General features: G+C 33.6%; 3 protein-coding genes across 5 annotated transcripts; all 3 read right to left on the bottom strand.

The window, feature by feature from the left end:
• Positions 1 to 2: 2 nt before the first annotated feature.
• On the bottom strand, positions 3 to 4,857 carry LOC124301981 (girdin-like). The gene is made up of 12 exons (XM_046757658.1): positions 4,568 to 4,857; positions 4,246 to 4,457; positions 3,405 to 3,556; positions 3,087 to 3,256; positions 2,548 to 2,819; positions 2,236 to 2,453; positions 1,956 to 2,109; positions 1,453 to 1,860; positions 988 to 1,350; positions 601 to 729; positions 418 to 528; positions 3 to 226 (listed from the first exon to the last, which is right to left on the bottom strand). Exons 2-12 carry the CDS (start codon positions 4,423 to 4,425, stop codon positions 122 to 124), a joined length of 2,262 nt encoding a protein of 753 aa, XP_046613614.1. The 5' UTR covers positions 4,426 to 4,457; positions 4,568 to 4,857; the 3' UTR covers positions 3 to 121.
• Positions 4,858 to 5,036: 179 nt separating this feature from the next.
• LOC124302058 (carbohydrate sulfotransferase 11-like) lies at positions 5,037 to 7,098 on the bottom strand. Its single transcript, XM_046757829.1, has 5 exons — positions 6,684 to 7,098; positions 6,406 to 6,599; positions 6,205 to 6,324; positions 5,924 to 6,067; positions 5,037 to 5,851 (listed from the first exon to the last, which is right to left on the bottom strand). Exons 1-5 carry the CDS (start codon positions 6,936 to 6,938, stop codon positions 5,476 to 5,478), a joined length of 1,089 nt encoding a protein of 362 aa, XP_046613785.1. The 5' UTR covers positions 6,939 to 7,098; the 3' UTR covers positions 5,037 to 5,475.
• Positions 7,099 to 7,336: 238 nt separating this feature from the next.
• Positions 7,337 to 13,249, bottom strand: LOC124302035 (YTH domain-containing protein 1). 3 transcript variants are annotated; one of them, XM_046757799.1, is made up of 6 exons: positions 13,009 to 13,249; positions 11,865 to 12,386; positions 10,969 to 11,185; positions 9,941 to 10,145; positions 8,709 to 8,988; positions 7,337 to 8,447 (listed from the first exon to the last, which is right to left on the bottom strand). In XM_046757799.1, the coding sequence occupies exons 2-6, from the start codon at positions 12,206 to 12,208 to the stop codon at positions 8,114 to 8,116; spliced, it is 1,380 nt and encodes a 459-aa protein (XP_046613755.1). In that variant the 5' UTR covers positions 12,209 to 12,386; positions 13,009 to 13,249; the 3' UTR covers positions 7,337 to 8,113. The 3 variants fall into 3 exon arrangements, with proteins under 3 accessions (XP_046613755.1, XP_046613740.1, XP_046613749.1); XM_046757784.1 differs by having other exon boundaries at positions 11,865 to 12,391; XM_046757793.1 differs by having other exon boundaries at positions 11,865 to 12,391; positions 12,767 to 13,249.
• Between the last annotated feature and the right edge of the window lie 1,817 nt (positions 13,250 to 15,066).

The raw sequence follows: 15,066 nt of genomic DNA on the forward strand, positions 1-15,066 counted from the left end.
GTACTAATTATTCTCGATTTATTTGATTCCGATTATTGTTAAATATTCTTCGTCTTCATTAAGTAAAATTGTTTCATGTTAATTATAGTAAAAATGATACATGAATATATACAGTATGAATTTAAGGCATTTCGTAGGGATCGGGTGTATTGGATGTAGAGACAACTTTCTTTTGCTCCGCTCTAGAACGCTTGAAAAATTTGCGAGTTTGTTTTTTAGGTGGCATCTGAAAATTGAAAAATTGACAATGAGTTTCACAATCAAAATTCTATTCATTTACGCATTAGATTCAGACTTCTAAATTCCTCAAATTTAATTGCATGTCGTCTGGAATTTTTTTCATTCTACAATGAAAAGATGTATCAAAATTGAGAGTTGACGCATTGACCCGAAATTTAATTTAACAGTAAATCTTACATCAATGACTGGTGCTGGTGTCACTGACTCTTGTGAAATACTTAGTATGTTTGCAAAGTTTGGTTTGTTTGATCCTACTGCCTGGATATAGCGACGTTCGGCTTCTTCAAACTACACAGAAATCACAGAAATACTCTAGTACATTTTCTAAGTTGATTTATTTAATGATCAAACTCAACTTACAATATCCAGTGGATTAATGCTTTTTATTTGTGAGGTGGGTCCGATGTCGAACTGTACCTTCTGCATTTTTAGTGGACTAGCTTTCACAGCTGATTTCAATATTGGCTTTGGAGTTGTAATTTGTTTTGTCTGTACAATATATAAACGTCATTGGTTATCCGATAATGATAAAGGAATCACTACTTAGCCAAGTGATATTCATGAAACTTTATCTCTTGACTTATAATCAGATTTCACATAGAATCGAAGTATTATTCTTTAACTAAGTTTGGTTCTTTCAAAATTTAAATACTTATAAAAACCTAAATAACATGTTTTTAAAATTCTAGATGTACTATATCCGAGCCTACGAGATTTTACAAGAATAGCATTACACAGAATCAATACCAGAAATTTTTCAGAAGGTGATTCCACAAATGTATCGGTGTTCTTTAATTCATTGGCTCCTTGTGTAGGTATAACATTGCTTGACCTTTTAGCTTCTCTTGATTTGTTTTGAAGCTCTTCATTCTCTAGTTGAATAGTAGCATATTGTTTATCGAGATCATCATATGCACATCTTATTCGTTTTGCTTTAGTTTCCTGTTTTTGATTCTCCTTGCAATCAGCAGTATTCTTCTGACTCATTTGTTCACGTTTAGCCTTTGCAGCTACTAGCTCACGTTTAAGAGCACCAATTTGCATATTATTTTCTTCGATTTCCCTATCATGTCCCAGTAATTGACATTGCTTTGACATATGCGTTGCACGCTGATAAAAACGGACGAATAAAGTTAAAATATAGTACGATATCATTCGCTGAGAAATATTCACCACAATGTGCATAATACAATATAATACAATATTCCTTACCTGTATTTCTCTGTCATACTCTAATTGATCCTGTTCTATGTCCAGTTGCAAATTCTCTGCAGCTTTTTGTAAACCTTTAATCTGCTCATCCTTTTGTTTGAAATCTCTTTCGAATTGCTTTATTTGTTTAGAGAAATCATTTTCTTTATTAATCGTCCTCTCCAGAAGCTTAGCTTTTTCATCGCATTTATCGTTTAGATTCTGTTGAACTATTTCTAGTTTTGCTTTGAGTTCAGCTTCTGATTTATCGTATTTGTCTTTGTTGGTTGTGTAAACCTCAGAAGTACTTTTATTCTGTGTAACTTGTTTTCCTTGGGTTATTAATGCTTCATTCAGCCTCTCAATATTCATGTGAATTTCCTTATTTTTCTCCAACACACCGTTCAACTTTGTGTTGATGTGTTTGATCTGAAATAAATTCGAATCATGCGCAATAGAGAACATAAAAGTTTGTTATATGCAATTATTACGAATTTTCGATCACACGGCAATAACACTTCTACCTGAGTATCTTTGCTTTCTATTGTGTTTTTCAATTGTTCTGTGTCCTCATCTGTTTTTGCTATGGTATCTGATAATTTCCTATTATCACAGATGGCTGCTTTTAGTTTATTCATTTGCTCTGAGTCTATCAGTTTCAGATCCTGTAGCTGCTTCCTGTAATTCGAATACTCATTATACATATTCGTGTTAGCTCAACTATATCTACTGGGAATAAGTATTACATAACTGTGTAAAGAATTGACTATGGTTTTACCTTTATCCTTAGGTAAGTCACTTTACCTGTATTTAGCTAATTCTAAATCTTTGTTTGATATTACGGCAAGCTTTGTATTTTTTATATTGTAAATCTCCTTATTGAGATCACACACTTTTTCCTTAAGATTCAGTGCCTTTGGTTTCAAATATTCCACTTGCTTCTCATATTTTGTGAAATTATGCTGTTCCTCTTCGAATTTGCACTTAAGGTCGTCGAAAATTTTTGAAAGTCGATTATTTTCCTTGAATGTAAAATGTTTCTCGCAAATTATTTGCATTTACACATTTATCCGTACCTATTAATTACAGTTCTGTGACATAAAATCAGGTACGCACAACTGCCAATTTATATTTCGCTTCTTCTTTCGCTTTTAAGTTCGTCTCAGTATTTTTTATGACTTCTGTAATTTGTATTATCTGCTCATTGCACTGTTGTTGATTATTCTCAATCATTTGACTGAGCTCTTCATATGTACGAATTTTGTTGCACACCAACTCATTCATTTCCATTACTTTCTTCTCAACTTCGTGACATTTTGTTTGGATAATCAAGCTTTCATCGTATTTCGCTGTCAGTTCCTTCTGCAGTTCTTTTTTTTCACATAAAACTGTAAATTAACAAGAATTATATATATGTACATGTAAATTTTGCACAGCAAATAGTGAACACGATACTTTTAACAACTAGTAAGCCCATGACACATTGGAGAAAAAATTCTCCGCTTTACGAAATTTTATGCCTTCATGATTTCATAAATGCTATCTTAAAAATAATAGTGTTAGTATCCTTGCGTAAGTATTTTAATAATCATCATTCATCTTAAATAAGGCAAGCTAGTCATGTATACTTAAATTATATAAGAGCCAAAAATTACCTTTGTTTTTAAATGTCATGACTAAACATTTTATTTCGTTTTGTTCTAAACACAAGCTATCATATGACTGTGATAGACTGGTTTTACTCTTTTTGGAACCTTCAAGTCTATTTGGTAGTACATTCATTTTTTCTTTGATGGTGGACATCAGTTCTTGGGACGATTTTTTTCTGTGTTAAGTATAATTCAATTACTCATTATTGCAAATTCGAACTTATCGTGTGGCCGTAATTGGCTATACTAGAATGTACATAATAAGAAGCGATACAGTAACATACTTTCGAAGTAATATAAAGAGGTATCAGGTATGTGCATTACCGTTCGGTCATTTCAATTTCTCCTTTATTATTTTGGTTGACGATTTTTACCATTACTTCGTTACTTTTCTCCTCATCGTGAATTCTTCGTTTGAGTGTTTTAATTTGTCGATCGGTTTCTGCGAGTTCATCTTTCACATCCGTCAATTGAACCTATCGATTTAAATGCAAAGCAAATAGCACGATTTTTCGCAGAAAAATATTCTTTAAACTCATCCGAACTGACGAGTAATATGTGTCTACCATTGGAATTTTGTATCTTACATACAAATAACTTTGCTAAAGTGACTTTATTATTCGGTATTGAAAAATAGTTCATATTTTAACTCCCACGGTTTTAGCTAGCATTCAAAGATTGGAAGAATTTTACAGTTAAATCTGGCTTATAGTCTGTAAAAATAGACAATTGAGTAGGAATAGATAAAAGATACGATAAAACGTGTTTAACTCTTGAATTATATACAAAAAAAAAAAAAATTCAGAGCATGAATATTGGTTTTCGAGTTTTTTGATAATTTACAACATTATGAGTTGGAATTAGAATCCATTATATACTAGAATATGATATAGGAAAATGCTGCCAGCAAATTACGGTATTTTCTGAACATACGATTAACCGCAGATTTAGTTTTACGAATAGAAAATTGACTTTGTCATGATCGTGATGAACAGTTTTCCGTAAATTTTCCAGTGAAGGTGCGCATACAAAGTAGGCTTCACTGTCAAATGCTTTTATTCGCGTTTTATGATGCTTAGGAATGAAGAATATTCCATAAACGTATAGAAAATGACAAAAAATCGGAACTTTTAAAAGATTGTCATAATTTTTAAAAATTACCCACCCAATTTCGAGGAACAAGAATCTGGTTTTGTGATTGAGAGCTCCGAGTCTCTGTAAATCGGCCCAAAGGAGTTTGTTGCTCGCTTAGACTCTGGCTGTGACTCTGACCCTGAGTGTTGGTTTTCGTTTCATCGATTTTCGGATTTTTTGCTGATTTAACGAGATATTCATTCAGCATCATTATGAGTGGTTTTTATTTCCACGTGGTGCTATCTAAATTAATATTGGTAAGATTGAACGTATGTACGCATTCAAAGAAAAGCTTAAATCTTATATTGAACGTGCAATTCTTCGGGATAATAAATGAATATAAAATTACGTACCGTTGATTTGTAACCCCGTTGTTGTTCGCTACCTGATAACTTAATGATAATTTGTAATTAGTTGCTGATCATTTAACAATAGCGATGAAAACCGCAACTTATAAGTACGTTTATTACTTTTGTGATTCAATAAGCAACTGATTCGCAACCGCCAATCTCATCGGGCAGCGCTTGTGTTCTGTTTGAATTTATACTTCCGCCGCGTAATATAGGCCCATGATCCCGCTGAAATCATTGTTTTAACGATGATGTTTCTGCATCGATTAATCATGATACGAAAATACCTATAGTTTTACAGGTATATTCGGATTATAGCCCTGGGAAAACGATACGTACCATATCAAAACCATATCGCTCTTATTACTACCGTACGTAGTATTCGCGGGCATCCCGCGTAAAAAAGTTGGTAACGTTATTGTAACGGTTCACGTTTCGGAAAAAATCGTTATTTCGCAATTTTAGGACTATCTGGCGACGCCATAAATTATAATAAGAAGAAATATATTCATATTTTGATAACTCAACTTACTCAACTATTTTAGTCACTTTAAAATTGCGATACAATGATTTTTCACCCACGTTTCTTCATGTTGACGTTACTAACTTCAGCCTGTTAAAAATTTAAATATTCAAATTCAAATTTGTGCCGTACCTTGTTCCCGTTTCGATAAATGGACCAGCGGTAGACAGAATGAATCAACAATTGAAATTAATGTATTGTGACACAGGCATCACAAACTTCCACAACTTAACTTTAGATTACTTTATTCAAATGTAGATGAGTAACTGCGTTCTGCGCGATGTTTAACGAGGACAATACACTGACATCTATCTGCTTAATTACCAATTAATCCTTAATAGCATACAATACTTTTGACTCCTAGTATACGTATTTCATTATTTTCATCTCAATGAGCGCATTTTAAGTAATTTTCGTGAGTATAATTGAACATTTGGAAATCAATTTTATATCGTTGATACAGTTTGAAAATTGTCTCCTGTGTCAGATCTTTGAAGTAACTGCATGTGCGATAGTTATCTGTGAAACCGTTTCGGGTTGCTTGAAGTCTTGGCATAAAGAACTGGTTTTTAGTTATTCCCATTTTTGAAAAAATAAAATCAATCGTTTCGATGGAATAATCTTCTAGTTTCATAACGAAATTGTACTTCACATCGCAGACTGAGCAATGCGAATAATAACTATCCCAGTGCACATCATCGTTTGATGTGGGTTCTTGTAGTAACCAAGTTACAAACTCTTTGAAAGTAGGAACCAATTTTAATCTAGAATTAAGAAACAAGCTTTTTGTTTATTGTCTGCATCTACCATTTATGAAATTGGTACATTTGCCATACCTTTTATTATTGTGAAATATTCTATTCAATGAGCTGCCAGTTGTCCCGTTTTTGTAAAATATTTCTGGTCTTGTCAAGTGGAATATCATCTTAGTGTATTTCCAAGCTTGCGCCGTGTACTTTGTATTGTCTTCTATTCGGTCTCTGAAATTTAATAAACCAATTTATGAATGAGAAAATTTCATAATCTAATAGTACACTAAATCACGAATTACAATGAACGTTGAAAGAGAATATTTGTATACAGTTGGTGAAAATAATATTGTATATCGCAATTATACCTGTATGACGATACAATTCTCTGAAAGGGATGACGTATGACTAAAAATTTAAACACTTTACTGTCGTTGACCAAATCTTCTAGTTCTTTAATTGTTTTTGGAGACAAAACATCAATTTCTCTGCAAAGGATAAATATGTATATAATACTGTTTAGTTTTTAGAACAGACTAAATGAACATGTGCAAAATAAAAAATAGTACTTATAGTAATCCTTTGAAATACTCCGATTCCTCATATCGGAAAACAATTTAATAAAACTTGTGGATGCAACTTTGCGAATCCAACAATACATCGATGTATTATTTGGGTTGTGTAAATAATGCCTCTTCACAAGAGGTGTTCTAAGGTTGTATTGACCACACATTTTCAAGATTGACCAGAGGTGTGGCATGTTCTGTGAAAATAAAAAAGAAATAGTCTTTTAGTGTACTAATTCCTCAATAAATTTCCATATGATTTACACTAATTTATGTCATACCTGTGAATCGGTCAGTCTGCTTTTTATACCATCATACTCGAGTTCTGGTATGTTACCACTGGAAATTTCATTGCCTATTTTAATAAATTGTTTAGTCGCATTGTGAGTAAGAGCACATTCTTTTCCAGAAGGAAAAGTTTTCAATCTCTTCTGCAAAACAAATATAAACGTGTAAAGTATTAGACACACAAATAAATATTTTATGTATAGCCTCTTTGTCAGCATATTTGCAACTGCAAAGGAACTTTTCCGCATGCTTTTTCCTGAAATATGGTGAGCATCCGGTTTTGAATGTAGTGGGAGTGGTCAAGCAGATAAAATTTATCAGTCTACCACTGCCCACTCCTGCTGAGCTATTGTTTATAGATGAAAGAAATATTGGTCACAGACACAGAGTTTCTGCGATAATATTCAGTGTATAAACTACTTTTTCTTCAGATGTTTCAATCGTTTATTGAAGTTTATGAAGTTGATTGGCTAGGTACTAAATACCGTGGAAACTCTAGAATTAGCTAACATACGCTGTTATATTAACCTTGGTTCAAATTAACTTTGCGGTTGTAATTCTAGCAGTCTTCCTATCAACATTTCAATTGAAAATATCTAAGCTAAATTGGTTTTATAACAGGATATGGAGAGTCAAAGAAATGTGAAACTATGTACCTGAAATTTATTTACTTGTCTTTCATGGCAGCATAAATGGTATACAATATAAATTCATACATCGCACAACTTACACATTCAATCCTAATAATTAATTACACTTTAGAACATATTAAATCATCTATGTTCAGATAGTAAATATCTAAACGCTACATCGTACAGGCGTACTCTGTGAAATATGTTCATATTCGAAAAAAATTTTTACCTTGATCAGAATTATAACTTTTCTGTACAAATTGATATAATTTTGTAGATTTATCCTAAAGTATTTTATTTACTGACATCAAGATTGATACAATGCCTTTGCATTAAGTTACTGAATGTAAGAAAATGCATATACAATGAGTAATTACTGAAATTTACTAAAATCACATGTAAATTGGAAACTGACTTTCTCCAATGTTCCAACGAAATGAAAAGAATTACTAATTGAAATACGTCATTTATTTAAATGGTTCAAGTGATGAGAATTACAACCTTTGCAAATGCAACAAGATTCCCAAGTTGCATTCGACCACCTCACCGGTGAGTATAATATAATTAATTTTCTGATGAAAGTAAAAAAAAAAAAATTTAGATTTTAAACAGCGAGTAATTAATTTATCCACGTATAAAACTTCGTCACGGAAGATTTACAAACATTATTTAACTATCGTGCGACAATTTCATCTCTACATCTACGTACGAAATTCGTTGATTGTACGAATTACTTACACCCTACTGAGAATGAGGCAGTGTATGGAAAAGTAGAAAAGAAAATTTTGAATCTATCTGCGTTCTCTATAGCGGTGGTGGTGATCTCGAGTTGATGAACGGTGATCGCTGTGTCGGCTATGTCGACTTGCAGTTCGCCATAAGAATTCATCAACACTTCGTTCATAGCTTCGTTTATCCAAAGCAGATGTGGAAGAACTGTAGTCGGGTGGCAATGGCAATCCATCGTAGTAACGAGGTGGCGGAGGTGGCGGCGGTAAGGAATCATATGGATGAGCAGTAACATAGGGTGGCAAAGGAGGTAATTGATGTTGCATAGTACGCATATAATCTGCAACGTAAGCTTCAGCAGCTGCAGCTGCTCCAATACCCGAACTGCCGTACCCTCTACAGGAGAAAAAAGAAATACACTTTAGTTTAGTTTACACAATAGTACTAGAGGAACAACTAAGCTTTCACACAACAAAACTTTGGAAAAGTAATATACCTTAGACATACTGTTTTCATGTAGATTGTCCATTTACCCTATAAACTTTGAGTTCAGTGATATTTTGTATATAGAAGAAAAGAAAGATATATTGGAGAAATTTATACTGCATGCTACTAATAATATCACCTTTAAATACAATACTCTTCGCTCATGCTCACTTTGAATACGGCGAATCTCCACGACTAAACCAACTCGGGTAACGTTGGAGATGATCTCTTGAGCCTCTATGATCCGCAGATGGATGTATGTGACCTCTGGCCAAAGAAGCCAATCGTGACCTAGAAGTCAAGAACAATCTGCGTCCTCTTCCACTTCCACGGCTGCGTAGGAATCTTGAATTGTTTACTACTCTGCTGTTGTCACGATAGCTTCGAGATGTTCTTACAACGTTCTTTGATGCTTCCTTCGACTTCCTTAGAATTGGTGTCATTTCTATACCTAAAATATCGATATCATAGTAGAGTGAATAATAGGGTGGTCGTTAAAAATTAAAATCTTTGCGGCGCCCGAAAAAATCCTTCCTTCTGATGAGAAACTACGGGAAAAATTTTGCTTTTGCGATTTAAACAAAAATAACACGTGCCGACCGCCAGTTGAAGTTAATTTTTCGATCAAATTATAGTTTTTTTTTAAATTCGTCACAGTATTCAAGTTTGGGTAAAAATCATTAAATACGGCTAATAGAAAATTAAATTCTCTATAAAAATGTTCCTTTAAGTTTCTGATAACGTTCATATCCATCGCAATAATCTCAATATCAAATTTATAAATTCTAACTTATTATCAAAATCACTGCTGAAAATTTTGTAGAGAATTTAATTTTCTACAAGCCGTTTTTGATGATTTTTACCCAAACTTAACTACTGAGACAAATTAAAAAAAAAAAACCATAATTTTATCGAAAAATTAACTTCAATTGGCCGTCGGCACGTGTTATTTTTGTTTAAATCGCAAAAGCAAAATTTTCCCCGTAGTTTCTCATCAGAAGGAAGGATTTTTTCGGGCGCCGCAAAGATTTTAATTTTTAACGACCACCCTAGTGAATAATCATATCATGTAGTCATAATAAGCCGCGTGTGGTGCATCAAATATCGAAAACGATTGGTTTTTGTGTATTACATTCGTTATAATATCGGAAGTAAAGATTATTGCACTACAAGCTCGTATTTTGGGTGATTTTAGAGCCTTAGAGAGTTAGTATAAAGTACGCTATTGGAAACTAAATATGATTTTTACGGCAATCGAACAATTTGATGATGGTACGTAATTGTAAATCTAATAATATATTGGCAACCATCCAGATAGTAAAGGAATGAACAGTTATGAGAAAAATTTAGAATCGGTAAAAGATATTTTTACATCTTTTGTGTGTTACAATGTAGTTTTATACCTTCATCTTCTGGAAACAGCCTACACAATTCTTCGGCAACTCGTGGCTCGATTTCTTGTCCATCACGACCAATTTTCACTTGTTTACCATCATTCCATGGGTTATATAGATGCAACGTCGATGTAAAAGGCAATTCCTTTCTGCATATCCAATCAACCTTGAATACACCTCCCAATGCTTTGGCTGATAAACCTGGTGGTAATACCTATGAAGCGAGTGGTCAGTAAAAAGATTATGATAGATTAAGTATTGTATTAATTTGTAACTATTTTTTTGTATTACGTTAAACGGTATTTTTAACATGCTGCTCAATCACATTTGAATCAAGTGCAGCGAAATTTTTCTCAAAAGTAAGAAAAGATTTGAAAAACTATTATAAGGACAATAAATAAGAATTCAAAAGCCGTGAAAGATTGTGAACTGTAGGGTGCGCCAAGAAAAAGAATTTTTGTATCAAACGCGCATCAAAATTTTGATAGAGCATCTCAAATAATATATCTCATCCACGTATAAGCTCTTAATATTGATATTCATCAGAGGTACCCAAAAAAGTACTGAGATAAAATTTTCCTAAATCTAACCGATTACGAGATATTCACCTACAACCATTGAGTCATATGCGAATATCTCTTAATCGGTTAGAATTAGGAAAATTTTATTTTAGTACTTTTTTATAGAGCATGAAATTTCTTATAATAATCTGTATCTACATAGTTTATAAGTCAAGCCGTTTACGAGAAAAAAAAAATTTTCCGATTTCCTTTATGTGTTATTTCAGTGGAAAATGGAAAAAACAATATAGGCACGTCTAACTATCACTATTAAGAGCTCATATTAGAATGAGATATAATATTTGATATGACCAACCAAAATTTTGATACTCGTTTACAAAAAATTAAAAAAAAATTTTTACACACCCTAGTAGACTGGCATGATTGTTCAAATATGTGATAGTTTGGTTTTATTACTCTGGATACATATTCAGTAAAAGAATTGCAAGTTCATAGCCTCGTAGTAAATACACAAACCCATGATATAGGAGGACCATCTCTTCTGGATTCGGTGCTAAGCCTAGCAAAGCCAGCAAATTTCCCTGATTCTTTCACTGAGAAAATGAGAAGAACATTTCTTGATTCTCTATATGCTTGATTCAAATTAGCTTCATTCTGAGGAAGTGTGCTCCATACACCTTTGGCTTTTGATAGCGTCACGTTTTCTGCATTATTTGATTTTATGATGAAGAATCTAATGAGAAAAAATTATAGAAAATCGGCTTAAAAATGATTATCAAACGTAGCTGTACTTATGTATCATTTCAAATAACAAGTAAATTGATGGGTAAGTTGATTTTTGATGTAACGCGACTCTAAATGATATAGAATATTTATAATTTCACTAGTCATTCATTGTGTATGTTAAATTTCTCTTCAGTATTCAGTATACCAAGCTATACCATTGTTTTACTTGATAACAAAAAAGTTTATTGCCAAATTCCACAGTATCAAACATGAAAACGAATGTCATAAATAAACTTATCCAAGGTTGACTAATGATAAGTCAAGAAATCAAAAAATTGTGTCTCTGCAGTAAAAAACCCGGCTTTATAATCAGATTAATACTTAGAGACTTTAGAATATATTTTGCTCACACGACTGATGAATCAGTATGGTTTCAGCATATGTGAAAACGTAAATATAACATTCAGATGGTAGAAACAAATATTGGAGTAGATGGTAAAAAAACTGAGTTGTGGTTCTGTTCTTCCTTTGTGAAAATTATCTGTGATACTAGTCTTACAACAAATATTACATAGTCATAACCAAATCCTTGTTACAACGGATAATATAATAGTATAAATTGATGAAAAAACTATGTAATACTCTTATTAATAAACAAATAGACATTGTTGAGGTGTGTGTCGAACCTTGCATCTCTAAATAAATAATTTAGTTTTGTTGTATAATCGTAGTTTTTCGCAATAGTTTTATTTTCCTTGGATCGCGCACGTTTTGTCTCAGGACTAGAAGACTTGGAGTCCCTGGACCTTGCCCGTTTTCCTCTGTTCCTACGATTCCTCTTGTTGTCTCCTCTGGAAGAGTTCGTTGAAACTGAGCTAATGCTAGGCTGACTGGAATCAGAATCTGAGCTACTTGAAGAAACTTCGCTACGAGTGTCGTAAGTTTCATCTGCGCCTATTTTCAGCTCGTCGCCCATTTCATTTTCTCCGCAACTCAGGTTTATGTTATCTCCGTCTGCGTTGTTATCCATTGTGCAATTTTTAATGTTTATCGATGAAGTTCTGTCGTTATTGCTTTTTAGTTCTACGTATTTCGTTAATAGATTATAACGGGTGGTGATCTTCCGATAATGACTATCTATCCTGGTGCGTCTTGTGACAACGTGGAATAATCAGTGAAACGCCAGCGACGTTCTAGGGCCTCTAAATCTGCTCTGAAACGCAAATATAAAAATATCCTTACTCCGTGGTAATGTATATTGGTAACTTTGCCCAACAACATGATCGTTACATATAGATACATCGCGTAATACATTGGTACAATTGGGAATTGTTATTGTGATTGTTATTATTATGATAAAAATAGTCCTTGCATAATTCTTTTTTCTTTTTCTGTTTCTTTTTCTTTCTTTCCCCTTTAAACTTGAGCTAGAAATCCGCGAGTAGTGAGAATCACGTGACATTTAGCTTTCGTTATGCATGGTGCTTTATTACGGCATTATATCTGTCAAAGGTTGGATGGTCGGTACGAAAAAGTTTTGTTGCGATCACGAAATGTGTCTTTTATTTAAAACAAACGAATAACGAACAGGGACGTAATGGTCCTTGGAAGTAGAGGCAGGCACGGAGGGCATTGTACGTAATATCGTAGTAGGGAAACAATCCTAAGAGTAAGAAAAGTTCATTTAGGTATGTTTATTTTGAAGAGCCCCGTATCAACTAAGTCCTGGCACCACTAAACATGCTCAGAATCATCATCATATTGTACAAAGTTCGTTTGCAAACGTAAGTCCTCGGATACAAGCCATTGCTGTCGACTCGGTACACTTACGTGCACACTCGTATTTCTCCACTTTAAAATACACAATTAGCACCGCACCAAGTACCCGTCTTTCAATTATCGATTGTCATGTGAATATTCTAAAGGGTATTTTAATTTTTTCGTTTCTTCAATATATACACTGGTAAACACAAAACAACTTTTTCAAAAGGGGAAATCCAGACAAATATTACCACGGCAATAAACAATCTGCTCGAAATAAAAGCACTGAATAAAGACGGAGATAGAAGAAAACGCGTCTATCATGTGACGTACTGGACAATCGATAAGTATGGTAACTTACGTGATATTTACCCTAGGAGGATGTTCGAGCACATCAGACCATTTTAGTAGTGATTTGTAAAATGTCCAAGAATTTACTTAATCGTAGGGGTTTTATACAGCGAAATTCATTTATTTAATGAAAAATCTGGATGTGAAAATATTTTTGATCGATTACAGTGACTCCCAGGCACGCCAGGGGCCTGATTCTGATTTTCTTTTCGCCGGTGAAAACAAGATTTTCCGTTTTAAGCTGACTTCTGATCGATCTAGATGGCGCTTATCACCGTTTCTACGCGTGAAGAAAGAATCCGAATCAGGCCTCAGAAACAGAATCGATTCTGAGGCAGTGTGCGCTTACCGACCGAGTGAGAAAGTCGATTGTGATGTTATTCCGATGTTATTTAATGGCCGCCATGTTTAAAATCGAGAACCGCCATCTTCGACCATTTTTCACGGGTTGTTGACACGGGCAGTTCCCAGCCGGTCGTGAGAGTGTTTCTGCTAAAGAAAAGTTGGTATATAATTATAAACTAACGATAAATAGTCAGTGTTAACTAAGTTTGAAGTCACGTTTGGGCATAGTTGAGGGTTTGTGATTGTGTAAATCGTTTACGGCGATGACAAATGAAAAAAATTTGCCAAAACATTATACTGTGTGACAAACGACAAAAACTCCAGACGACTGACAGATTTCACGTATCAATGCTTTCTCTTTTTCACTTTACTGTCTTTCAAGATATCGTCGAAGTCGCATTTGTTGCGATAAAGTGACAATAAACAACTTGGATAATGAAGTAAAGTGTTAGAAAGCCGATTTTCCCTCACGTACCTGAGCGAAGCTTGATCGTTTACGCACATGCCGTCTTCCCGAGAGGAGCATCAATTGGTAAACAATTATTATACAATTTTATCACATAAAGTATTCAGCTGCCTTTACTAATTCAGTTACTATCGTCTAAAACATTAAGCATTGTGATTTTCTCAACTACATTACCACATCTTCTTTTTCCCCCCATAAATTATGTTACTCTTTCATTTTACACGAGACGAGGAGAAATATTGACTCGTGACATTTTTGCACCCAACGGTCAGTGGCCTTTCGATATCCAATGGCGAATCGAATATAATTTGCATTTAACTGAATAATTTTACTCTGTTTAATATCTTTGACGCGAGACTGAACAATGATTTCTAAACTCCATTTCCGAATTCCTCAAATCAAATTCCTTGATTGATAAGGTTGTTTTTTTTTTATTCATTTTTATCACCCAATAATCATCTACCTAGCTGGGTACACAGGATCATGATTTATATTTACTCGGCCTATTACAGAATTGAGCTAGTGATCTTTTCAATTGGGACTTTTTCTATTTTAAATTTCTAGGTTGAGCTGCTACACAGCATTGTTCATTGCTTACCATGGTACCAATTACTTGACCATCGGATTGAAATTTTTAACTGACAATTCTCAAGTTTACCAGAAAAATCGAAACATCGAATAATAAATATTACAGTGTAATCTGTAATGATATTTCCGAATTGATATAAGAAATTGTTTCCGAATTATCATGAATTTCATCTTTCACATATTGACTGGATTTTGCTTGTTGTGATATAAATTGATGTTAGTTTAGTATATTATATAATTCTAGAGAGATAAGTTGAATCATAGTCTTTGCACGCGGACGGTGCGAGTGCCTTAAAACATTAGACTTTCGAAGGTGTATTAAGTGCGCAGCAAAACAGAGCACACCTTTCTTTCGAAAATGATTAGTTGCTAATTGC

Source organism: Neodiprion virginianus, chromosome 1 (genome assembly GCF_021901495.1).
Source record: "Neodiprion virginianus isolate iyNeoVirg1 chromosome 1, iyNeoVirg1.1, whole genome shotgun sequence".
NCBI lineage: Eukaryota > Metazoa > Arthropoda > Insecta > Hymenoptera > Diprionidae > Neodiprion > Neodiprion virginianus.

Excerpts from the sequence above, each read along its gene's own strand:
- LOC124302058 (XM_046757829.1), bottom strand. The coding sequence starts at position 6,938 with ATGCGGAAAAGTTCCTTTGCAGTTGCAAATATGCTGACAAAGAGGCTA. Across the intron at positions 6,600-6,683 it reads GCAGACTGACCGATTCACAG|AACATGCCACACCTCTGGTC; the intron begins GTATGACATAAA and ends TTATTTTCACAG. Across the intron at positions 5,852-5,923 it reads ATATTTCACAATAATAAAAG|ATTAAAATTGGTTCCTACTT; the intron begins GTATGGCAAATG and ends TCTTAATTCTAG.
- LOC124301981 (XM_046757658.1), bottom strand. The coding sequence starts at position 4,425 with ATGATGCTGAATGAATATCTCGTTAAATCAGCAAAAAATCCGAAAATC. Across the intron at positions 3,557-4,245 it reads TTCTTGTTCCTCGAAATTGG|GTTCAATTGACGGATGTGAA; the intron begins GTGGGTAATTTT and ends TTAAATCGATAG. Across the intron at positions 1,351-1,452 it reads AGTATGACAGAGAAATACAG|CGTGCAACGCATATGTCAAA; the intron begins GTAAGGAATATT and ends CGTTTTTATCAG.
- LOC124302035 (XM_046757799.1), bottom strand. The coding sequence starts at position 12,208 with ATGGATAACAACGCAGACGGAGATAACATAAACCTGAGTTGCGGAGAA. Across the intron at positions 11,186-11,864 it reads TATTTATTTAGAGATGCAAG|ATTCTTCATCATAAAATCAA; the intron begins GTTCGACACACA and ends TTTTCTCATTAG. Across the intron at positions 8,989-9,940 it reads GCTGTTTCCAGAAGATGAAG|GTATAGAAATGACACCAATT; the intron begins GTATAAAACTAC and ends TCGATATTTTAG.